At 39.3% G+C, this 26,321-nt stretch overlaps 1 protein-coding gene across 1 annotated transcript; it reads right to left on the bottom strand.

Annotated features, from left to right (window-relative positions):
• Window positions 1-8,465: 8,465 nt before the first annotated feature.
• On the bottom strand, window positions 8,466-26,004 carry PYM1 (PYM homolog 1, exon junction complex associated factor). Its single transcript, XM_054590980.1, has 3 exons — window positions 25,855-26,004; window positions 10,449-10,542; window positions 8,466-9,514 (listed from the first exon to the last, which is right to left on the bottom strand). Exons 1-3 carry the CDS (start codon window positions 25,886-25,888, stop codon window positions 9,031-9,033), a joined length of 612 nt encoding a protein of 203 aa, XP_054446955.1. The 5' UTR covers window positions 25,889-26,004; the 3' UTR covers window positions 8,466-9,030.
• Between the last annotated feature and the right edge of the window lie 317 nt (window positions 26,005-26,321).

Here is a 26,321-nt window from a genome sequence, read left to right as displayed (position 1 = left end):
ATTTTATTAGTAAAGAAATTGTCCGTTCAGAATTAAGCTATAAACATGAACAAGGTGTGACTTATAACAGCTAGGTGAAGCCACTAATAAAAGAAATAGAAAAGCTTCCAAGCTAGAGGAGGAGGAGGAGGAGGAGGAGGAGGAGGAGGAGAGAGAGGAAGGAAGGAAGGAAAGAAGCAAGGGAGGAGAAACAGAGAGGGAGAGAAAGAAAGAGAAAGAAAGAAAAAGAAAGATAGAGGGAGGATGGGAGGGAGAAAGGAAGAAAGGAGAAAAGAAAGGAAGAAAAGGAAAACTAGGCCAATCAAAAGGAGTTTTGTTAGCATGGGGGCATCAAAAAGCAGGGTTACAGAATCAAACACTGGCAATGCCCATTCAAGCACTGTATTGAGAGAATGAATCTTGGCAAAGAACATGAGTATTCAGGCTCTTTGACAAGGCCATTTCTACTGTGAAAGTAAATGCATTACACAATGTAGCCTTATGCTTTCAGTCTTTCTAATAGTATAATTTACTTGCTAGTCCCAATTCCCATCCTGTGGTAAACTGAGAAGTGTCCTTCCCCAAAAAATATAGCTACCTTCTAACCCCTGGACCTAAAAATATTACCTTATGTGGCCCCCCAAAAAAAAAGTGTTGGGGGGAGGGTGGTATATCTTTGCAGATGCAATTAAATTAAGGATTTTGAGATGAGATTATTTTGGATTACCTGGGTGGGCCCTAAGTGCAATCACATGTATCTTTATAAAGTAGAAGGAGAGGGAGATTTCACATACACAGAGGCAGAAACAATGTGAAGATGGAGGCAGAGATTGGAGTGATGCTGTGGTAAGCCAAAGAATGATGGCAACCACCAAAAACTGGAAAAGGCCAGGAATGGATTCTCTCCTACCTAGAGCTTCTGAGAGGAGTGCAGCTTTGCTAACATCTTGTTTTTGATCCAGTAATACTGATTTTGGAATTCTGACCTTAAGAACAAAGAACAAATTTCTGCTGTTTTAAGTTACCATGTTTGTGGTAATTTGTTACAGCAGTCAGAGAAACATGCATATACACAAAGCAACCTTCTAAATATAATTTCATGAACCAAATTAGGATCAATGCTTGTGGGAAGTTAGAATACTGATTGCACTAACTCAAATGTTCTGTTCCTCATGGCAAGTATAGTATGCGTAAATTGGTAGGTTGACATTCTAGTTTATATCTTCTGGTTTACATATTAGCCTGTGAGCTTGACTAATATGAGTCTGACCCAAGGATATACTCTCTGTACTGACAAAACCAGATGTCTGTGTCTGTAGGGAGATTTGCTAGATCCTAGACATGGTAAACACACCAAGAAAATAAATGCCACTTTGTTAAGTTTTCTTGGGAGGTATATACAAGGGGGGGACCCAAACCCCCCCCCTAGAATTTATTTATTAAAAATCATGTATTTACTCTTACACCTTTAAACTTCAGTCACCTTCAGAGTACTCTCCATCTGACACAATTCACCTATCGAGACTTTTTTTCCCCCTGCTCAAAACAGTTTTTGAACTCGTTGATTTTGAAGCCTTTTAGTGCTTCTGCTGTTTTTTGTTTCACTTCTTCAACATCAACAAAACATTTCCCTTTGAGGACATTTTTCATCCGTGGAAACAAAAAAAAGTCACTTGGGGCGAGGTTGGGTGAATAGGGAGGGCGGGGCATGGGGGTCATGCGGTCTTGGTCAAAAACTGCTGAACACTCAGGGCAGTGTGGGGAGCTGTGCTTGTAAATCATCCACCGTGGAATGAGCAAATGCACTGAAAAAGTCTTTAAAAAAACTCCTGGAAGCCAAATGCAGCTTCTCACAACAATACCAGCTGGTACACTGATACAGATGGGTTCCTAAAACACTCACCTAGCAGAGGAAGACTGTGCTACAAGAGGCCCACCCCCTGAAAGACAATTCCACTTCTGGGGGGAGGTTCCCCCTCATATGTGGCCTCCCCTGCTTACTTCATGATCTTACCATCAGTTCTCTCTTTCAAAACTTCATTAATAGTAACTTTAGCATAGGATTTACAGTTTACAAAAAGCCTTCGTATTCATTATCTCATTTAATTCTTATAACAATATTGCAGATTAAGTTTTATCATCATTCTTATTTTTATAATGGTGGAAAGTAACATTCAGAGAAATTAAGAGTATTGTCCACAGCAGGTTGAACTGAAATTTGAACCTGGTCCTCTGACTGTGAAACCTAGGGACGAGATTCATTCAACAAGCAAACATCTACATTGTGCTTCATTATGTGCTAGGTACCAAGAACCAGGGAATCAGGTACGAATAAGACTAATTTCTACTGCCATAGGAGCTCCCAACCTAGTAGGAAAAAGTATCTACAAAGTGTAAACATGTTTGAATTAAGGGCAGAAAGAAGTAGAGCAGGAAACATTAAACTAACATTGTACATTAAGAACTATAATTCATTGAATTTGTGTTTGTATTACAGAGTTTTAGGATTGTTACAGTGTGCATATTATTATCTGAGACATTATGGGTAGATAAGATATTGTTTTTATAATCCAATTAAAACCAACTCGCCTCCCCAGAAGAGGAAATCCAGGCAGAGGGAGTTGTATTAAACAAAACCACACTTGTGCCCTGGCTGGTATGGCTCAGTGGATTGAGTGCCAGCTTGCGAACCAAAGGGTCTCTGGTTCAATTCCCAGTCAGGGCACATGCCTGGGGTGTGAGACACGTCCCCAGTAGGGAGCGAGCAAGAGGCAACCACACATTGATGTTTCCCTCTCTCCCCCTTCCTTTCCCATCTCTCTAAAAATAAACAAATACAGCTTTTTTAAAAATTTAAAGAAAAAACAAACCACACTTGTAATTAATGATATGTATGTCTATGTTAATTGTTGATGAACATATAAGTTATTTACATAGAGTTGTTCTTCCCAATAATTTTCTTTGTTTCTAAAATTCTGGATTATATATTCCATCCACGTATCATTAACCCTAGAAATACCTACACTCAGGAGGACCCAACCCTTCTTGATCAGGTTTGGTGCCTGGGTCAGACTAGGTTTTGCCTGAGTGTACCAACTTGAGTGATACAGATTGTTAATCAAGTGGTTCTGAAATATCACCAATTTAGGGAGCACTCAGCAGGAGAGGTAAGCCAGGTTCATGAATAACTTTGATACACAGGGCCGATGCGATAAGTACCATAAGAGACGTATAAAGGGCTATAGAACTTGGGAAAGGAAAGAATCATTTTCAGTTGGAAGATTCTGAGAACAGTTCACAGGTGAAGGGACTTTTCAGCTGAGCACTGAAGGATGGTTAAAATGTATTTCAAAAAATGTTTATTATACTTTTCGCCATGTCTGGTGTGGCTCAGTGGATTGAGCTCCGGCCTGTTAACCAGAGGATCACCGGTTCAATTCCTGGTCAGGGCACATGCCTGGGTTGCAGGCCATGTACCCTCTTGGGGGCGCGTGTGAGAAGCAACCACACATTGATGTTTCTCTCCCTTGCTTCCGCTTTAAAAATAAAATACATAAAATCTTTTAAAAAAATGTTTATTATACTTTTCAACAGGTCTTCAGTTCAATTCCTGTTCAGGGCACATGCCTAGGTTGCTGTATCAGTCCCTGGTGGGGCATCTACAAGAGGCAACCAATCACTCTTTCTCTCTAACATCAATAGCAAAAAGGATTGGAGAAGGGAAAACGGGAGAATGCTTTTGTAAAGTTTTTACATTACAATGAAGTCATATATTACTTGAAGGTAGACTGTGATAAGTGTACATATAGTGAACTTTAGACTGACTACTGAAAAAGATAAAGAAGTAGAATTAATAGGAGGAGATAAAATAAAATCCTAAAAAATTCAACCTAAGGTCAATAGGAAAAGAGAACAAAAATAGATATGACAAGTAGAAAACAAATAGCGTGGTGGTAGACACTTAAACCCAATCTTATCAATTGGAATTGTCTATGTATTTTGCCTTTTTCTATTGGTTTTTTTCTTGTTGATTTGTAAGACCTCTTTGTATATTAAAATATAAAACTCTTAACATATATTTTCTGCCTTTAATATTACCATATATTCAGGAAAACTTCCCCTTCTTTAAATAAATAACATTTTGACAAGAAAGATGAGAAGAATATGTAAACTTAGACAATGAGATGAAAAGCATAATTAATATGTAGGAAATAAATATTGATTAGGTGTGTTTGGCTATAAAAGGCATTTAAGGGAAGAATGGAATATAAGGTAGAAAGAGTAATTTAGGAATAAAATTATGAGTGCTGTCATAGTCCATGTGAGCTGCTATAACAAAAGGCCACGGACTCATATATTATAAACAACAGAAATGTGTTGCTCACAATTCTGGAGATTAGAGGTCTGAGATTAGGGTGCTAGCATGACCAGGTGAGGGCCCTCTTCCAGGTTGCAGATGTCTTGTATCTTCACATAGTGGAAGGAGCTAGTAAGCTCTATGGGGTCTCTTTTACAAAAATACTAAGGAGCTCAGACTTCATTGTAGATCAAAGGAAACCACTGAATTTGTTGTTGAATGAAATGACATTATCAACATTGGGCTTAATGGTGATAAATCGTATTGAAGGTCCAAGTGTGTAGGATAGACTGGGAAAGTAGGCGGTGGGAAGAGATTTAAGCTGGAGACCAGTTGGTGTGCTTTTTAGTAGCTCGGACAAGGAGTGACTAAGATATCTATCTGGATAATAAATAAGGATAAATATTATATGATTACCATAGAAATCATTAGCCTGGCCGCTTTCAGTGTCTGGGTTTAGACTCATTGAATTTGAAGCCCTAATATCCAAACAAGAGATACTGGATGGTCAGGTTTTAGAGATGACTGAGCTAGAGGAAGATTGGAAGTTATTAGCACAGAGGTAATTATTGAAATCACAGGAGTAAATGAAGTCACCAGGGGAGACAAGTACAGAGAACCTTGTAGATTCCTAGGATGCTGGAGACTCCGATTTATTCTTCCAGGCTCAGCCTCAGCCAAGGGGTCATCTCCTCTGGAAAGTCTTCCCTGATCACCACCTCTCTACCTCCACCCCCTCAGCTGACTTTGGGATCCCTTTTCTGCTTCCACAGCACCCTGTGTCTGCCCCTGATAGAGTTATTTGTCATGCTGTATTATTGTTGTTTACCTCTTTGTTTTTCTAGAGATTCTAGAAAGGAGGTACCAAAATTTATTCGACTTTGTATCCTCCTATCCTACAGAAGGCTCTTGAAAAGTGCTGAATTTAATGAAGATTCCATGACTTGTTGTCTTCCCAAGGAAGAGATTCTTTAACATTTCCTCTCTCTTCTCTCAGCCAATTCTGTAACCTCCACACACTCAGTTATTTACTTGGAGTATAACCTTCATCAATTCCACTGCAGTTCATCTTTGAACTCCAAGGGAGAACAAAAAGCAATCCTGATCTCTTCTGAGAGAAGGCTATACTGACCAAAAACTGCACTCTCGAGTCCCAGATTCTCTATCCTCCTCAAATGTAAGAGTAGGTTATAGTTGGAGAGGGGAGGGAGATCTAGGTACCCTCACCTGGAATGCCTGGGAGCCTGAAAAGATTTTCTAGCTGATAAACATATGTGCTAATCTCAAAACAAAGTGGAGCTGAGGGACAAGAAAACTTGCAGATATTGGCCCCCCACAGTACCACCTAGTGGACTAACTATAAGAAACTAACACATGGGCTCTGAGCACATGAGAGTAAATGACCAGTCCTAAAATAACTCACTTCTAGATCCCTAGAATTTTTGCCAATTATATATTAGAAGGGAACCATCCTCAAGGAAGAAAGAAATTCCAAATAAATAGTAATGTAGCTTCAGGGGTCAAAAGAAAGCCAGAGGCTAATTTACTGTGCCGTAAGTTACAAGGGTTCTAATGGGGAAATAACTAAACTAATATCCTTCCACCCCACCCATCCCGAGCATAGAGACCAGAAGGAGAGTGTGTGATGCTTCAGCCCCTCAGTATTGGTTTTATTAATGTTCTTCAAATTTATTTTCCTGCAAGCCAAGGTAAGGAATATTTCTTACATTCTAAACACACACACACACACACACACACACACACACACACACACACCCTTATTAAGCATCAGTGTTTGATATTTTCTCTACTGGTCACAACTTTCTAAATCACTTCATTCCCCAGATTTTTTTTAAAGATTTTATGTATTCATTTTTAGAGAGAGGGGAAAGCAGGGATAAAGATAAGGGAAAGAAACATCAGTGTGAGAGAGAAGCATGGATCTGTTGTTTCTTGCACACACCCCTGACCAGGGACCAAATCCACAACCCAGGCATGTGCCTTGACTGGGAATTGAACCTGCGAACCTTTGGTTTACAGGACTATATTCTAACTAATTGAGCCATGGTGGTCAGGGATCATTACCCACATTTAGAAAAACACTAGATTACATGCAAATTTTTTGTCCTATATCAGGTGATTAACACTGATTTTATGTAAGAAAATGTGGTCTTGAAAAATGGAAAGCAAATTTATGTGTACCTTTCATTGCTGTCAAGCCTTTCACATACTTGCTCTCCCCTCCCTGCCTTTCTTGAAATGCAAGTCCTGGTCTTCTTCAAAATCTAACTCCACATTAAACCTTTCCATCTCTCAAATCAGAATAGTATATTTTGCCCTGGCTGCTGTGGCTCAGTGGATTGAGTGCTGGCCTGCAAACCAAAGGGGCACCAATTCGATTCCCAGTCAGGGCACGTGCCTGGGGTGTGGGCCAGGTCCCCAGCACAAGGCACGTGAGAGGCAACCACACATTGATGCTTCTCTCCCTCTTTTTCTCCCTCCCTTCCCCTCTCTCTAAAAATAAAACCTTTTTTAAAAATAGTGTATTTCTTAGCTCTCCCTCAACACATTGCTAATACCTCTACCACAAAACTTAATTAAACCCGTTACCACTTAATTTGTGATTTGCATGACTTAATAGCTTTCTTAAATGAAGGTTCTATATGATAGCATTAACAAGCATGATGACTGACAGAGCCCAACAAATATCAAAATAAACTTTAATTAAACCACTAAATACCCAGGAAATTTAAAGGTTTACTGAAGAGAATCATTTTGCAAAGCAAATAATGTCTCCTTAATACTAGTTTTTAAAGTATAGACTCCTCTAAAATGTCTAAACTTACAAGGCATCAAACACCTACATATAAGCCAATTAAATGTTATTTATAAAATCCTTATAATTGTGTAGAGTTCCTACACAAGGGAGCTCAGGCTTTTGGTCTCACTCTGAGGTGCACAGTCAAGTCCTCATTAACTGCTCATTTGTGCAGGCACAAATCCCTCCTCTTCTGCCTCTCCATGTGCCTTGTGGCCTCATTCATTTAATCAAATATTTGAGAATTTACTATGTTAGGCACTGGGATGCAATGATGGTAAACACAGTCCCAGGGCTTGAGACACATATGATGTAATGAGGAAGAGGACTAACAAATAAACAAGCATGACAACATAATATAATACACACAACTGCAAAGGTAAGTGTGGAATGATAACGAAGCAAGTTAAGAGAGGCACCTAGCCCTGGCTGGTATGGCTCAGTGGATTGTGCACCAGCCTGTAAACCAAAAGGTTGCTGGTTTGATTCCCAGTCAGAGCACATGCCTGGGTTACAGGACAGGTTCCCAGTTGGGGGCTTGAGATAAGCAACTCTTTCTCCCTTCCCTCTTCTCTAAAAATAAATGTTTTTAAAGAGAGAGGCACCTAAATTAGTAAGTGAAGGTAATGAAAGTCTTCCCAGAGAGGATAACATTAAAGCTGAGATCTAAAGGATAAGAAAGAATTGACTAGGGAGGTGAGGTCAGGGAGAAAATCGAGGCAAAGGAACCAGCAAGGGTAAAAGACTGAGCCTCAGAATATAGCTCATTTGATGAACTGATAATAATTCAGTAAAGTTAGAGCAGTTTGACCAGAGTTGAGGAATGGCAAGAAATGAGGCCAGATTGTGTGGGACCTTTTGAGTCAGGCTAAAAACTGAATTCCTGAGATAGGTTATTACAGCTGACTTCCCCCTCTGTTGGTTTCTGCACTAGCAGCCGACTAGAAAGAAAGATTTTGATAGGCGAGGATGTGGAAATCAAAGGATATGCAAAAATTAGGTGACAGCTCTTATTAGCTGTAATTTCTTTTCCCTATATCAATAGTTTGCCCCTCAATGCTACTTGCAGCAGCATCTGATGAGGTAAAAGTTCAGATGAGCTGCTCCAGTGAAGCTGTGAAGGCTGATTTATCTTAGAAAGAACCAGTAAGGGCATTGCAAAGGCCCCACTGCTATGCAACACAGTGATGACACATGCAAATTAACATGTCAAATGAAATTTGTTCTAAGTTTCATTTTATTATAACACTAATTTCTTTTCACTTAAATCTGAACAAACATACAGAAATCAGTGTTGCTAATTTGGTCATACACTCATATAACTGTTTAAAATTAAAAAGAATTATTACTTCCAAAACTTGTCTTCCTGTGCCAAACTGAGGGAGATAAAACACCTGCTAGAAGCTGAAAAGAAAGAGGCAAAGCTAGACAATTTGTCTACTTGTTTATTCTGTTCTTTAAAAAAAAAAAAAAAAAAAAGGGTCAGGGATAGAGGGGGGAAAAAACCCATAAACACTGTGAAAAGGAATCAAGACTCCAAGACTTGGGTGTACTCCCCTTACCCTCAACTTCAGTTCTTCGAGATCCCCACCCACCCAATTTTCTTTTGAACAAGACACCCAAATCAGCAGCAAAGGAACACTGAGATTTTTGAACATTGGGAATGGGAGGGGGAAAAGTCCAAAAAATAGGAGTTTGGAAGAAAAGGGAAGGAATGAGGGAGAGGCTAGGCTCTGGCGGACAGAATTGGGCCATGAGAGATGGAGGTAAGCCAGTGTGGGGAGGTGCCCCTCCTGACTGCTGCTGCCCATATTCCCCACAACCCCAGAGAGCCCCATGGTTTGTTCTGCAGTCCATTCCCTATTCTCCGAAAGCCTCACAGGCCTAACTCCAAGTCTTCTAGCTCCTCCTCCAAGGCCCTCCTCCTTGCTAGCTTCTCTAGCTGCTCTTTGCTGGGCTGGCTGATTTCCCCAGCCTGGATCCGTTGCTGCAACTCTTCCACCTGCCGAAGCTTCTTCTTTAGGTTCTTTATCTTCTTGGCCTTCTCAGTGGTGGCAGCTGAGTCAGGCTGGTCAGAGGCAGCTGTAGGGGCTGCCCGGGAGCCCTGTGGAGCACTAGGGAGTTGAGCTGTCTCTCCCAGGGACACTTTATCCAGAGTCCTGCTCAAGGCCTCTGCCTCCCCTTTCTCTTGCTGCTGCCGCCTCTTCTCCTTCCGCTTCAGGTTGCGTTTGGCTGTCTTGGAGAGGCCTGGTTCACCGCCTTCAGGCCTTGATGGGGTGACAGGAGCAGTGGCCTCAGGGCTCAACCCTGGGGGCAGGTCTGGTTTACTCTTGAAAAATTTCACATACTTATTCTCATACCTGCACGGAACAGAAGACGTCAACAGTTAACCACTTTTGAGCCCCTTTCTTTCTTTTTAACTTTTTATTTATTGATTTGAGTGTGAGAGAGAGAAACATCGATCTGTTGTTCCATTTATTGATGCATTCCTTGATTGATTCTTGTACGCACCCCGAATGGGGATAAGACCAAAAGCCTAATCTATCAGGATTACGATCTAAGCAACTGAGCTACCTGGCCAGGGCCTTGAGACCTTTTCTTTTCTCTTTATTTCTTAAAAAAAATTTTTTTTGTTTATTGTTGTTAAATTATAGTTGTCCCCATCCCCGCCACCCCATTACTCTCCCCTGCCCTACTCATCCCCTACCTTCCACTTTTTTAAAAAGATTTGTTTATTTTTAGAGAGAGGGGAAGGGAGGAAAACATTGATGTGTGAGAGAAACATTGATTGGTCACCTTTCACGGGCCCCCAACCTGGAACCTGGCCTGTAACCCAGACATGCGCTCTGACTGGGAATCGAACCAGAGACCTTTTGCTTTGTGGGAGGATGACCAACCCACTGAACCACACTGGCCAAGGCAAGCCATTTTCTTAACATTCCAAATCTCTTTATCCTTTTCAGATAAAGAGATCTGGATAATTAAAGAAATTATCCAAATTTCTTTATCCTTCCTCTCCCTTGGTCCGTCCCCAGCTTTCTGCTGTTTTGCAGGTTGTGGGAGTATCCCTAGGTCTCAAAGCTTTAAACCTCTGAATGCTATTTCGAGGTCCTGATGAACATACGCTATAGGAACAGGACTAGTCAACCCCCCCTCTTCTTTCACAGTTGCCCCTCCTTCCATTCCTGTCGTTTGGGGGCATCAGGAGAGTCTTCCCTGAACTTGTAAGCACACATGTTCTTTCTTTCTCCAAGGACCCCATTAAATACCCCTTCCTCATGCCTAACCACGCACACTGGGACCTCCTCCTGGGGCACATAGCCTTCTTTCACCCTCCGCTGCTTGCGCCAAGTCCCGTCAGGTCGCTGTGTTGAGGCGATGTACTTGCCTGAAATGAGAGAATTCGGTTGAAGAGTTACTCTAATTTTCAAATAGTTCCCAAGATGAAAAAATATATGAATGCACACAAGTTCTCTCAGCACCCACCTGGACACTAAATGGAACCATTAAGGTATCCTTTTCTCACAGCAACCCTCAATCCTGCTGTGGTCATTATTTACTGGGTGTCTATACCCTGTATGTATAACACATCATCCCTGCCCTCAGGGAGTTTCTATTTTTATAATCTAGTTGGCAAGACAAGAGAGGCACAGAGGAAGAGTTTTTAAAAAAACAAGAAGAAGACAATAGCATGGGGACATCAAAAGACAATAAATGATTAAGAGGCTAAAAAGGGGCAAAAACAAGGAGAAATGACCAGAGAGATGTTGTAAGATGGGTAAGTTTTATTAAAATGGATCATGAAAAGCAGGTCAACTTTTAAGAATCCATATTGCAGATATAAAAGCACCAATGCACAGGGACATATGTAAAAAAAAAAAGTTTGTTGCTGCATTATTTACATTAACAAAAAGAGGAAAGCAACTTGAATGTCTATCAAAAGATGGATGATTGGATAGATGTAAGTCATCTACATAACGGAATACCACATTGTTATGGAAAAGAATTTTAGAACTGGCCCTAACTGGTGTGGCTCAGTGGCTTGGGCATCTTTCCACAAAGCAAAACGTTGCCAGTTCGATTCCTGGTCAACACATGCCTAGGTTGTGGACCAGGTCCCCCATTGTGGCCTTGCAAGAAGCAACCCATCAATGTTTGTCTTTTGTATCTCTGTCTGTCCCTCTTTTTCTCCTTCCGTCTCTAAAAATAAATAAATAAAAAGTTTTTCAAAAAAGAATTTTAGATATAAGTGCACTGACCTGAATGGTGTTTGTGATACACTAAGTAAAAAGTTGCAGAAAAATGGATAGTGACCCTCAAACACCTCTTTATTTCAGGATTCCCCCTTATACTTCTATCGTTATGCATTTAACTATGCAATATAAAAAATCATATTTGTTAATATCACCAGAAAAGTCTTTATTGGTAAGCTGACAAGCTCACAGTGGCAGATACAAATTTTCCAAAATTCTAATGTTCACATGAAGGCTTCAATCTTATCACTGGGAACAATACTGTCAGTTGTTTTCCTTCAAATAACAGGCTCATTTCCTTCATTTTCAGGACAATGTCTATTAGATACCCAGGTCTGAATTACCAGTTTGTCAGTGGTTCTTTCAAGTAAAAAATGGTGGCCCCGACTGGTGTGGCTCAGCTGGTTGGGTGTCATGACGCAAAGTGAAGGGTCGCCAGTTTGATTTCTAGTCAGGGCACATGCCTGAATTGCAGGCCTGGGTGCAAGAGGTGACCCATTGTTTTTTCTCTCTTTCTCCCTCCCTTTGCCCCCCTCTCTAAAAATATAAACGAATCTTAAAAAACAATAATGGTGGCCCTGGCTGGGTCGCTCAGTTGGTTGGAGCATCTTCCTGTACACCAACAGGTTGCGGATTCAATCTCTGGTCAAGGTGGTAGTGGAGGCTTCTCTTTCTCACTCTCCCTTCCTCTCTCTCTCTCTCTCTCTCTCTCATTAATGAACATATCCTCAAGTGAGGACTTAAGAAACAAAAAATAAAAATAAACTTGATCTATGAAAAGAAAGCTATTTAGCTTTCAACTGGGACAGCTGTACCAGCACTTTTCCTTGAGACACAACCTTCGGTGTGCAGCGGAAAGTTTCATGTTTACTTTCCACTTAGTCCACAGAGAACATTAAAAAGATGTATAACTTTCAGTTATAAGATGAAAAACATGAAAAGCCAGTAAGATGAGTAAGTTCCAGGGATCTAAGGTACAGCATAGTGACTATAGTTAACAAAACTGTATTGTATCCTTGAAATTTGCTGTGAGAGTAGAGCTTTAATGTTCTCATCATTACAACAAAATGGTAACCATGTGAAGAATGTGTTAACTAACCTTACTGTGGTAAATCTTTCACAATATACACAAATATGAAATTATCACATTGTATATCTTAAACTTACATGTTATATGTCAATTATATCTCAATAAAAATAGGAAAAATAATAAACAAAAATGTGTATTCAAGGGCCAGGGTTTAATCAAATAAATAACTTTTATTGCATCATCAAGGACATTAAGTGAAAAACTGACATTTATAGTGAGCTCGTGGCAGTGAAGAATACAACGATGAGTGTAGTTGGTGCCACCACCTTGATTAGTGCTAAGGGGCCAGCTGTTTTACTCACCTCTGTTTTTGTACATCAGTGAAAATGTCAACCCAGCAAATAGGCAAATAACATCTTAGTGTACTATGAATAGTTATGCTTTCAGACCTCCTGAAAGGGTCTTAGGAAACCCCAAGTGTCCTGTACATTTTGAGAATCCTGGTGTAGAGTATGCTCCCATTCTCTTTTTCTTTAAATCCTCGCCAGAGGACATGTTTATTGCTTTTAGGAGAGGACGCAGAGGAACATCAATGTGAGAGAGGAGCATTGATTGGCTGCCTCCTATACATGCCCCAACCAGGGATGAACCCAAAACCCAGAAATGTGCTCTGAGGAGGATCAAACCCACAAGCTTTTGGTGTATGGCACGACATTCAAACCAACTTAGCAACCCAGCCAGGGCTGTTCCCATTCTTGTTGGGTCAAGGAGCAGCATTTAAAGCCCAGTCTGTGTTAGGGGAAATAGACAGGTGTGGAAGGGTTCAGACCAAGATCCAAACCTTTAATGTTAGTTACCTTAAGAGGAATAACCTGGAAGAAGAGGTGGTAGGAACCATTAACAACAAACAAATATATATATTTGTTCCCAAATATATGTCCCAAATATATATATTCACACATACACACACAGGGTGTGGCAAAAGTAGGTTTATAGTTGTGAGTACTTGAAATAGAGTTAATAAAGCTACTGTAATAATCATAAACTGCATGTCTTTTTCCATATGAACTATAAACCTACATTTGCCCATATATATAGGTATGTATCCTACATTACTCTTTAAGTACACTGTTACATGATTTGGTTTTTGTGTTCAAAATACAAATATTAATAAGTTAAAACGAAAAATAGTGTTAAAGAACACAGATAAGATTTGACAGCTAGAGGGGGATGGGAGAAAGAATATAAGCAAAGGCAGGCATGGATGTGGGAATGGGCATGGAGCACTTAAAGAACAGGAAATAGATGCGTCCAGGGGAATCAGACAGTTCATGTTAGGAAATAATAGGAAGCCAGATTGGAAATAAAAAGTTGGGCCAGATCTTGGAAAACCTTAAAAACAAGGTCAAGGATTTTAGAGTTTTATCCTGTGAATATATGAGAATGAAGATATTGTTTGCTTAGCTGTGGCAGTTTAGAGACAAGAGTAGAAACTGAGGAATGAAAAAGACAGGCTTCAGGGAGGGAGGACTGAGACTAGAGTGGGGCTTTGAAGAGTCAAAAATTGAGAAAAGGGGAAAGCAGAATGGATTCTAAATAGAAGCTCATTCTAAAACAAAACTTCAGACATGGGAATGTAGATGGCACGTTCAGGAGATGGTGAATGGACCAGTTTGGCCGGGTGAGAGGGCTGGTGTGGAGTAAATGATGGGAGAATGTTCATACCTGAAAATGCCAATTATGGAATTTAGTATCTGGCACATGGTACGCATTCACTAAGCATCTGTCAAATGAATTAACCTTTTATCCAAAGCAGTGCTTTAGGAAAATTAATATGGCATAATGAGAAGGTGAATTGGAAAGGGAAAACATTTGAGCCCTGGCCAAGTGTCTCACTTGGTGGAAGCATCGTTTCATGCACCAAAAGCTTGTGGGTTCGATCCCTCTCTCACATCATTGTTTCTCTCTCCCTTCCTCTCTATACACAATCAATAAACATATCTTCAGGTGAAGATTAAAAAAAGAGAGAGAGAAAACTTTGGAGACTGGGGAAATCAGTTAGGAAAAAAAGATTGCAATAATCCTGGCCTGAGAGACAGAATTGGCTGAAATAGTGATAATGAAAAGGGAGAGACTGATACCAGATATGTTATTAAAGAATCAACAACACTTGGTAATTCAGTGATTGGGAGAAGGATAAAGGTTAGTGGGTTCAAGTCAAAGATAATGCAAAACACTTTGTTTTAGTTATTGCAATCTTGAGATTTAACATAAGGAAATAGTTCCAACAGAAAAAAACAAAAAAAATAAGGGACTCATATAAAATAGCATTATCTATAAATAACTAAAAATTAAAACAAACTTCACATTCAGTCACGTAGGAATGATTTATAATATACCCATTAAAAATGATACAAAAATTTAAATTATATGTGACATAATATCAAACATAAATATATATACCATGATTTTAATTGTCATGCATATTTGTAAGTTCATTTATTTTAGCAAGAGGCATATTTATAAGTTTGTGCAATATTAATATTAAGGCATATTAAATGTGCGATATGAAAATTTGTTAGGGTAGATTATACTTTTTCTTTTTTAAAATTCCCATTATCGTTGTTAGATTGTAGGTTTTAAAAATATCTTATTTCAGGTTTTAAACCTAAATGCCTTGGAGAATGGATACACAAAGGAGAGCGAAACCGCTTTTGGCCAAGTGAGTTACAAGGAGTTGAAGGGGGACACAGCATCTGTAGTAAATCTTCGGAAGACGAGCAGGATTTAGACAGGTGGAGGCTTGGAGCTTGGCCATGAGGAAAGGAGAAAAGGAAGTATTTCAGGCATATGGGACAACATAAGCAAAGGGGCGGAGTGGACTAGCCATGCTCTTAATTTTTTTTCCTGGGTTCCTGTTGTCCTCAGAATATATACATGGAAAATGGAACTGCACACAAAAGGCCTTCTTGACAGCCTCCAGCCTCTTTGTACCCAGTTACTCATAATTTCTGCTTCAGCCACCGAAATATTCACAAATCTCACCTGGAGGTGTCTCTATTCTTTATGCCTTTTTGCTTTGGCTTTGGTCTGAAACAGACTTTCCTTAAATCATGTTAGTTAATTCCTATTAGTCTTTAAAGGTCAAGATCAAGTATCAACTAACTACTCAGTGAAGTCTTCCCTGATGTACTCACCCCAAGACAGGTTAAAAGCTGCCCTTTGTGCACCCACAGCCTGTTTTGGCCTTTATCATGCTCTAATGTTTAACATAATTGTTTGCTTGCTTGAGAGCAGAAACTTTGTCTTTGATCTTTGAAGCAAAGGGTTTGTCCCACAGAAGATTGTAATTAATTCAGATTAATGAATAAATAAATTTATGTATCATTTTAGGGAACAGTAAGAATCCAGTACATTTTGGGCAAAAAGCATATGTAATGGGAAGAGAGACTAGTGGTAAATTAGAAGATCAAAGGTATCCAGTCTCCTCTTGACTTTGGACTTGAGCTTCCAATTGTGGGAGAACACTGAAGGCCAACAGGAAGTACAGATAATCTTCTCAAAGCAATGCTTTAAGATTAACCTGAAAATATGTAACATAAACTAAAGGTAGAAAAAAAGCAAAAGCAATAGCCACAATGCAAGAAGACCTGATTTAGATGCTCCGTATGGGTGTTGAAAGGAAAATGAAAGAAAAATTCATCATGGAGAATAAGTCAGTAAGATCTGAAGACTGCCAAGATTTGAATTAGAGAGAGGAAATCATTGAAACAGTGCTACCGTGGATTTAACTTGGTGATTTTCACATGTATTCTTACTTTTCACAACATACCTGTGGGAAGGTAGGGCATATGGTAATAACATTTATTCACGCATGGATTTTAAATGTTTATTGAGCACTTACACTGTAACAGAACCTAGGGCTACAACAATGAATAAAGCAGCCAAGGGTCTAGCTTCCTTGTAGCATACATTCTAGTGAGAAAGAAAGGTAATAAGAACACAAAAAAATAAACAATTACAATATCACTTTTGAACATGGAAAATTTGGAGAATAAAAACTACTGATACAACGAAAGTCCTGAGAAGAAAACTCTGAAAATAACTGATTCTAATCTAAACAGGTAGTGTATACATGGAATTAAGGAGAAAAGGACACTGATAAGAAACATATATTTCAGTAAATTGTCCAGAGATTACAATTGAAGCCTTAAGGCCAGTAAAGGTGGAATGTGAGAAAAGAAAGGGTGGCCCTGGCTGGTGCGGCTCAGTGGATTGTGCACTAGCCTGCAAATCAATATATCACGGGTTTGATTCCCAGTCAGGGCACATGCCTGCAGGCGAGGTCCCCAGTTGGGGGTGTGTGAGAGGCAAAACCAAGAGATGTGTCACTCACTCATCAATGTTCCTCTCCCTCTCTTTCTCCTTCCCCTCCAATTTCTCTAGAATAAATAGAATCTTTTTTTCTAAAAAGGCAGAAGCTTATTGAATGGCCACCCTAACTGAAAGATCTCAGAGATACAAATAGCTTATTGTCACAAAAGAACACTTATTTTATATTATCTTGATTCCATTCTCTCGCCTTGATGGTATGTATCCAAAGGTAAAGTCAAAGAGAAGGAAGAGGTTTGGCAATTCTTACCCCTAAAAATAAAAACCAAGGGCAGATTGTCAGGATTTTCCAGAAACTACAGACTAGAGACTGTTACTTTAACAGTTTTGTAAGCTTTGTTATTTCCCCACATCTGCTGTTTGAAATCCTCAATCTGCTCCCTTAAACTAAAAGGGCCCTATATTCAGGGATGGCAGGAAGACAGTGAAGAGGCAACACCACAAGGCTTGGGAAGAACACCAAAGGGTTAGGTGGAACTGCTAAAGGTTTGCTGAATCCCTGGGACCTGCTTCAAGGAAAAACAGAGATCTGGGTCACAGATCTGAGCTTGAGGATGATCTCAGAGCTAACAGTTATAAGATCCAGACATAATTTCTAACCCTGAGAAAATATAAAAAGATCCAATTTGGAGGACTGACCTGGAAAAACGGTCATGATCATTTTTCTCAAAGAAGAAATGGTGTCAGCAACAACAGAAAATAATTCTAGGAAAGAAAAGCCATGCTATGCCATGGAGACCAAGAGTTTTAAGTAAGGGCAGGTGATTAACAGTCTTAAGTACTACAGAGACATTAAGGAAAAGGTTTTGTTAATTTGGAAATCTCTACCTATTTCCAAGAATGTTGCCTCAAAAAAGTTAGAGTGGTCAGAAGCCAGACTACAAATTAATTAAATGCAATAAATTGCTGAAAGCCTCCCGAAGAAAAAGCACTATACAAAGTGCTACAGGGAGTAAGTAAAATGGTCCCACTTTCAAGAAATTTACAGTTTAAGTAAGGAGGGTGGATAAGTTAGGCAAACAACTAAGACAAAAATATAAATATCTTAAACATCCTAAGAGACACTGACACATACTGATATGAGATTTCAAGAGAATAAATGATCACACCCTGTTTAATTGGGGAAAGTAACATAAAATCATAAAAATCTACCCTGGCTGGTGTGGCTCAGGGGATTGAGCATTGGCCTGCAAACCAAAAGGTCACCACTTTGATTCCCAGTCAGGGCATATATGCCAGGGTTGATGACCAGGTCCCCAACTGGATGCCTGCAAGAGGCAACCAGTCAATGTTTCTCTGGCACATCGATGTTTCTCTCTCTCTTTCTCCCTTCTTCCCCCTCTCTAAAAATAAATAAATAAAAATATATTTTCATCTATCAAAGAATTTTTATTTTCTAAAGATTTTATTTATTTTTAGAGAGAGGGGAAGGGAGAGGGAAAGAAATATCCATGTGTGGTTGCCTCTCGTGCGCCCCCTACTGGGGACCTGACCTGCAACCCAGGGACGTGCCCTGACTTGGAATCAGACTGGCAACCCTTTGGGTTCACAGGCCGGCACTCAATCCGCTGAGCCACATCAGCTGGGGCTATCAAATAATTTTTAAAGATGAGAATAAATACCAATGCCGTCAAAGAAGTGGTGAAACCTGCATATTCATATATTGTTGGTGGTTTAAAAAAAAAAAAAACCTTTAGAAAGCAATTTGGCTAACATAGCAAGAGGAAAAAATAAAAAAACCTTTAGAAAACAATTTGGCTAACATAGCAAGAGAACAGTCCTATCATTTTTCAGCATTTCCCAAAGCTTTTGTTATATTAAACACTACTTCCATAAGACATTAACAAGGGCTACCTTTAAAAAAAAAATGTTAAATACGTTTGGGAGATTGTGGGTTAAACACAAATAAAAAGATTTTGTTATCAACAAGACTTACGTGAGTTAATATGTTCCTATTCATGTGAACATCCAAGACTGCATATGGTTACAGTGTTTCCCAAATGTATTTGACTTCAGAAACCTTTTTACTTTATTTACTTTGTAGCACATCTCACAAGACTAGTAAGTGTTCTAAGAGTCCTATTTTGGGAAATACAGTTATTTGCTATGATCCCAATTATGTTAAATATAGATGAATTATATGTGTGCATAGAAAGAAAAACCTAAAAGGAAATGTAACTATAGTCACCTTTAGGTTCTGGAATTACCAAACATGTGAGTGACTTGTATTTTACACTACTTTTCAAATTATTTTCCAAGTTTTCTACAATCAATGAGTTTTAATTTTATAACTAATAAAAACCCAAATGTTTGTGCCCTCCAACCCAGTGATTCCACTTCTGGGAAATCTATCTTTAAAAAATAAGCCTAAATGCAGACAAAAATTTATACATAAAAATATTCATAGAGTTCTTATAATAAAAATTCCGGAAAAAATCTAAAAGTCCAATGACAAAAGAAAGGTAAGAGAGGGTATGTGTCCAAACAATAAAACATTCTGCCAGTATTACAAGATATTTACAAAGAGTTTCTAATAGCAAGAAAAATATTAGCCATAAGGTTAAATAAAAAGGCAAGACATAAAAATGTATTTACCATTTGATTCAAAAGTGTTTTTAAAATGCACAGGAAAAAAGATCAGAGGAATATATGACAAATTTAACAGTGGACTCGGGGTTAATGAATTTAGGTGGTCACAGCAATATTTGCAGGATAAAGGAAACTAAAATTTTATCAGGTACTTAGAATGACCCAAGTACTATGCTTGATACTTTGTATACATAATCTCTTCTAATTCATATAATAATCTTTATATAATAGTAATAATTACAGAACCATTTGTTGGGCACTTTCTATGCGCCAGATATGTACATTATTTCATTTAAATTCTCACAATAATCCTATATTTAGGCTGGGTGGAAGTAGGGAAGGGTAGAAAAAGCAGGAACAACTCTAATTGCAATAAAAAAATCCTATAAGGAAATGGAAAAATGCAATAAAAATACATTTTTAAAAAATCCTATCTTTAGAAGTTATTCCTATTTCAATGATAAAAAAAAAACTAAGGCTTAGATTCCCTAAACTTAAAATTCCCAAGGCCATACAGCTAACAAGTATTGAAAATGGGATAGGGTAATGACAGTCAGGCTAGAAGAATGAAATTTTGACAACTGTTGTGTGTGTGGGACAAGCAGCAAGAGAGAAGTAAATTACTTAAAACAATATTCCAATAGCAGCAAACTATAATTTTGGTTTCCTGTATCATCCCCCAATAAAAGGAACAACGTTTTCTTGGAGAAGTGGCTGATTCTACTACTGGAGTAAAAATTAAAAAGATAATCCTGGAGTATATTCTAGTGCCAGAAAGTAAGTAAGAGCTAAAATAACAAAAACACAGCCTTACACTGATGGGGTGTGCCGAAGGGACGCAGGGCCGACTAAAAGAGCTCCCAATGTCCAAAGATGGAACATTTGAACAATAAAATACATAAAATAGTATTGTATTATAACCAGAGCTCCATGCTGATATAAATATTAAATGACTAAATAAATACACGGGAGAGAACAGACAAATCTCATGTGCAGAAGACTTCCAAATAACGTATATAAATTATCCATCCTTACAGAAAGGAGCAAAACTCTCCACTCTTCAAATGTGGGCCTTGATCCCAGGCAAGAAAAAGCTGAAGTTCATCATCACCAAACCATTATCACAAGAAATGTTAAAGAGACAAGAAGAAAAAAGGAGGAGGAGGAGGGAGGAGGTAAAATAAGGAAGGAGAAGAAAAAAACATGAATAAGAAAATATCATAAAAAAAAAATTACCACTGACAAAGGCGAACAAAATTAAAGCAGTGGATCAACCAACACTAAAGCTAGTACACAAAGGTTAAAAGGCAAAAGTAGGAAGATCATGTGTTTAGTTTATTACAGCAATAAACTAAAGAATGTAAACAAACACACACACAAACGAAGTAAAAAATAGTGACAAAAATATAAACATGGAGGGGGTGAGTAAAAATGGTAGTGATTTCAGAAAATGTTCAAACTTAAGCAATCAACTTAAAACAGAGTGCCATGAACATAGCTTGGTACATATAAAGCACACTGTAACCACAAACCAAAAATCTACAAGACATATAAAAAAACTAAGAGAAAGAAATCCAAACACAACACTACAGAGAGTCATCAACATATGAGAGAGCTAGAGAACTACAAAAACAATAAAAGGGCAATAACTATGTACTTAACAGTAATTACTTTAGCCCTGGCTGGTGTAGCTCAGTGGATTCAGTGCCGGCCTGTGAACCCAAAGGGTCACTGATTCGATTCTTAGTCAGGGCACAGGCCTGGGCTGTGGGCCAGGTCCCCAGTTGGGGGCGTGTGAGAGGCAACCGACTGATGTCTCTCTCACACATTGATGTTTCTCTCCCTCTCTTCCCCTCTCTCTAAAAATACATAAATAAAATCTAAAAAAATTTACTTTAAAAAGATTTTATTTATTTTTAGAGAGAGGGGAAAGGGGGAGAAAGAGAGAGAGAGAAACATCGATGTGTGGTTGCATCTCACACACCCTCAACCAGGGAACCTGGCCCTCAATCCAAGCATGTGCCCTGATTAGGAATCAAACTGGTGACTTTGGGTTCTCAGGCCCGGTGCTCAAACCACTGAGCAACACCAGCCAGGGCTCAATAATTACTTTAAATTTAAATGGATTAAATGTTCCAATCAAAAAGAGGAATGGATAAAGAAACTATGGTACACATTTACAATGGAATATTATTCGGCCGTAAAAAAGAATGAAATCTTACCATTTGCAACAACCTAGATAAACCTAGAGGGTGTTATGCTACATAAAATAAGCCAGACAGAGAAAGCCAAATACCATATGATTTCACTTATATGTGGAACTTAAAAAACAAAATAAACAAATAAAACAGAAACAAACTCATAGATATGGAGAACAGAACAGTTTCCAGATGGGAAGGAGGTTTGCAAGCTGGGTGAAAAAGGTGAAGGGATTAAGAAGTACAAATTGACAGTTACACAACAGTTACAGGATGTAAAGTATAGCTAAGGGAATATATACAGTCAATAATATTGTAATAACTATAAATGGTATCAGATGGGTACAAGAATTATTGGGTGGACACTTTGTAAGTTATATGAATGTCTAACCATTATACTCTACACCTCAAACTAATATTGAATGTTAACTGTAATTGAAAATTTTTGTTACGAAGGGAAAAAAAAGGTCCTGACCAGGTAACTCAGTTGGTTACAGCATCGCCCCAATACGCCAAGGTTGCAGTTCAATCCCCAATCAGGGCACATACAAGAATCAACCAATGAAGCCCTGGCCGGCGAGGCACAGTTGGTTGGAGTGTCATCCCGTAAACCAAAGGTTGTGGGTTCAATCCACAGTCAGGGTGCGTACAGGAGGCAACCCTTTCTCTCTCTCTAAAAGCAATGAAAAAAGTGTCCTCAGGTGAGGATTAAAAAAAAAAAGAATCAACCGATGAATGCATAAGTGGAGCAACAAATCCATGTTTCTCTTTCTCTCTCTCTCCCCTCCGATCAATAAATTTTAAAAAAAAATTTTTTTTAAGTATGAGCTGTGAACAATGACTTTCTTCTAATGAATAGAGTATGGAAAGAAGAGGGGAAAAAGAGTAAATTTAACACTGGAGAACCCTTACAAACATTATCTTAGCCAGGTGATCATGGTCAATATCAACAGTAAAAAGTCATTGTAACACTACTTTCCCTTGACATGGTGAAAATGTCACTTTACCTCAACAGTTGATCCCCCAAAACATATAAACCCAGTCTAATCATGAGAAAAACATTAGACAAATTTCAATAGAGGGTTTCCTACAAAATACCTGACCAGTACTCCTCATAACTGTCAAGGTCATCAAAAACAGGGAAAGCATTAGAAACCGTCACAGCCAATATAGGAGCTTAAGGAAATAGGGAAAGTAAATGTTATGTGGTGTCCTGGATGGGATCCTGGAACAGAAAAAAAGTTAGGTAAAAAGTAAGGAAATCTGAATAATGTATGGACTTTAATTAATAATAATGTATCAATATTGGTTCATTAATTGCAGAAACAGTATCATACTAATGTAAGGTGTTAATAATGTCAAAGTGACTGTAAGGTAGATGGGAGTTGTATCATCTTCTCAAATTTTCTTTAAATCTAAAAAGGTTCAAAAAAATAAAATTTATTTAAAATTTTAAGGAGAGAAATAATGCAGAAAAATGTTGATCTTGGTTTGGTTAGAACAATGGTACCTTTAACAGAAATGAGGGGGGGAAAAAACTGATACTGATTTTGGTCAGATTGTCCTTGAGGTGTTGTGACAGTATATCCATGAATGAAAGCTATTTACCAAAAAATCTGAAAAAGGAATTGGCAACTCAGGAGAGGCCAGTGCTAGAAATAAAAATTGTAAAGAATTAAGGATCAAATAAGCAGAAAAGAAGGGGAAACAGTACATGTAGACCTGATATTCAAGAAATCAAGCTGTGGAAAGGAAAGAAACAAATGACAAGCCTTGATTTTTCAATGAAATGGAAACTGAAGTCATTTGCTACAAGAGGGATAATTAAAAGGGAGGGATATAGAGAGCTAGCAAAGGCTGAGGAAATAACCATGGTAGAATGTAAGCAAACCAAAGGGAAAAAAAAAACAAAAAACAAAACTGGAGCCCTGACCACTGTGGTGGCTCAGTTGGTTGGGTGTCATCCTGCAAACTGAAAGGTCACCAGTCGATTCCTGGTCAGGGCACATGCCTGGGTTGTGGGATTGGTCCTTGGCGGGGGCATGTAAGAGAAGCAACGAATCAATGTTTCTCTCCCTCTCTTTCTCCTTCCCTTCTCTGTAAAAATAAATGAATAAAATCTTTTTTTTAAAAAAAGAATTGGAGAGAAGCTCTGATCCTGGCAGAAGTTAACATTAAGTTACATTATACTGGATCTGCTAGCTCCTGTGCTTTTTCTCAAGCCATATCCTGTGGCCTAGAAGAAGCCAAGAAAACATTTTGATGGGTATGACTCAAGATAACATAAGTGCTTGCTTAGTATAGATCAAAACAAATGAAGAGAGCAGAGATGATAGTGACTGGTTACAGAGGTCTAGCAAGGGCAACATCAAAAAACAGTCATGAAGGTAATGACAGATTCAATGAAACGGGAAAGGTCAAGCAGCAGCAAACCTAAGGAGGGCAAAATGCTGATTCTGTGGATGTGAGGTAGTGAAAAACTGACTAGTAAGGAGGCTAAAATAAGTGATGTGGAGCACCTGAAGGGGAAGCTGTATCATAAGTAAGTTCCAAGTTTTAGTGATTCTGATTTGTAGCTAGTTTGAAAATACGAAGAGTCGATGGTCTCATGCTGAGTAACTGTAACATCAGAGTACCCCAAAGGCTCTGGAGATACTGGGAATGAAAGCAAGAAATAGTGAAGAAAAAAATGATGATAGCCCTGAGGATTTAAAGAAAATGCTATAGTTGCATGGCAATACCTTCCATGAGTATTAGTGTGATAGTGGTAGATCAATGATATGGAAGTAGGAGGGGAAAGCCAAAACACAATGTGATTTCTTCCCCTTTTCCACATGGTCACAGAGAAGAGAAGATACCCCTTGATGGGAGGGGAGGGTGAGATGTGATATCTGGATTTTCATTAAATTGGTTTAAGAAACCAATCCAGTTGGTTGGAGTGTCATCCTGTAAACCAAAGGTTGTGGGTTCAATCCCCACAAGAGAAGTGTACTGGAAATTGAATAATATTTTCAAGGCACACATTAAAAGAAGCTAGTTGAAGAGGGACCTACTGAGTAGGGAGAAGTTGTACACCACTTTGAAAGGTGAGGTTGGGGAGAAGTAGCAGATACCTGGGTTGTCACAGAAGTGGTTGGTATGTAAAGAACATGAAAAGCAACAACGCAAGAAGCATAAATGGCACACTTTAAAACAAACCATATGTACCAAATCACAGTCACAGTATCACTTCTACAAAAGACTAGATATACACAGTAAAGGCTACAGAAAAATAAAAAATAAAAACCCACAAAACCCAGCAGCATCTTGCCTTGCACAGGATTTTAGAAGTTGCTTTCACATCAACTACCTTATTTGACTGTCAATGATTAGATATCACTATGCATATTTTTTTCCTAAAGATGAGGAAATTTGGGACAAAACCACAATGAAAATCTTAATTTTCAGTTTTCAACACATAAAGCTCACATACACAGCACACACTTCAGCATCTCAATCAGTAAAACTGGAAATTCTTCTCTAACCAGAAGGAATAGTGGGTTCTATCAACTTGTCAGAGGGCTAGAGAAGCCACTAGACACATTCCTTGTTTGCCTTCTTCCACCCTAGATCTCTCAACTCCAATCACTATCAACAAAGAAAGTAGAGAAGGGTTGGGCCATCACGGAGAAAACTCAGGCTGGAAGTTATATTAAGATCTTCGTCCCTTTACACCTGTGAACCTTAATGACCTAACAATGAAGAGGAGGAAGAGAGTGGAAAAAGCATTATGTAGCAATGAAGAGATCTTCTACAGATACAGCTTCGAGAAAAAGAATTAAAACGTGGTTGGGGTAGGGCAGAAAGTAGGTATAGGTAAAAGTGGGGGAGGGGAGGAAGGGGCGGGCAGGAATTGGAGGGAACTAAGAGTGTAGGAACCCCCAAGGTTGGAGAACCCAAAGGACATACTGGAGCTTCAACTACTACAGAAAATATAAATGGCCCGTTAGGGTCCTGGAGTAAGGACTAGCCAGCATTGAAGGACCCCAGGGTTTGGGTGACCGGAAGCAGAGACCCCTAAACTCGAGACCAGAAGGGGGCGCAGGTGACACCCCGAAGGAGAGAATGAATGGGGAAGGCGGTCCGGAGGGCGGGGCAAAGGAGGGGCCCCGGGATGGGCGGGGCACAGACCCCTTTCCAAGTCCGAACCCCTGTCCCGAGAGCCCGGGGAAAACCGGCTCCGCGCCTCCCGCACTCACCGCCGGTCTCGTCAGTTACATAGGGAGTCGCCATCTTGAAAACGCAAACCACTTCCGGCGTGAGCGGGCTGGGGTCCCGCCCCCCTCCCCACCGGAAGTGGAGTCCAGATCATTGCTAGCCACCATTTTCGTCTTAAAGGGAAAGCACAGAATTTCATGGACGAAGGTGGAGGAGGAAGAAGGGAGTAGACTCTGAAGACTTTAGTAAAGTAAAAGCAGTGCGCTCTTTTGCTGCCACTGATACCATTACTGAGCGCCTGCTGCGTGTAAAGCAGTCCTCTGGGCGCCGAGAATTCTGAGGCACAGCCCTCTCCTTGCAGGCACTCCGTGCGTCCAGGACCTGCTAGGAAAAGGGGGCAAAGCCCACCTGCAACCCGGAAAAGGGACCTGTAAATAAGAAAAAGAATAATATTCTGGCCTTGGTCTGCGCCCAAGTCCCAGGACGGCTTGGGGACATGGAGCCGATC

Source organism: Pteronotus mesoamericanus, unplaced genomic scaffold, assembly GCF_021234165.1.
Source record: "Pteronotus mesoamericanus isolate MK-2021 breed Mesoamerican mustached bat unplaced genomic scaffold, CSHL_Meso_final scaffold_21, whole genome shotgun sequence".
Lineage (NCBI taxonomy): Eukaryota > Metazoa > Chordata > Mammalia > Chiroptera > Mormoopidae > Pteronotus > Pteronotus mesoamericanus.
This window is presented reverse-complemented; position numbering and strand designations above follow the sequence as displayed.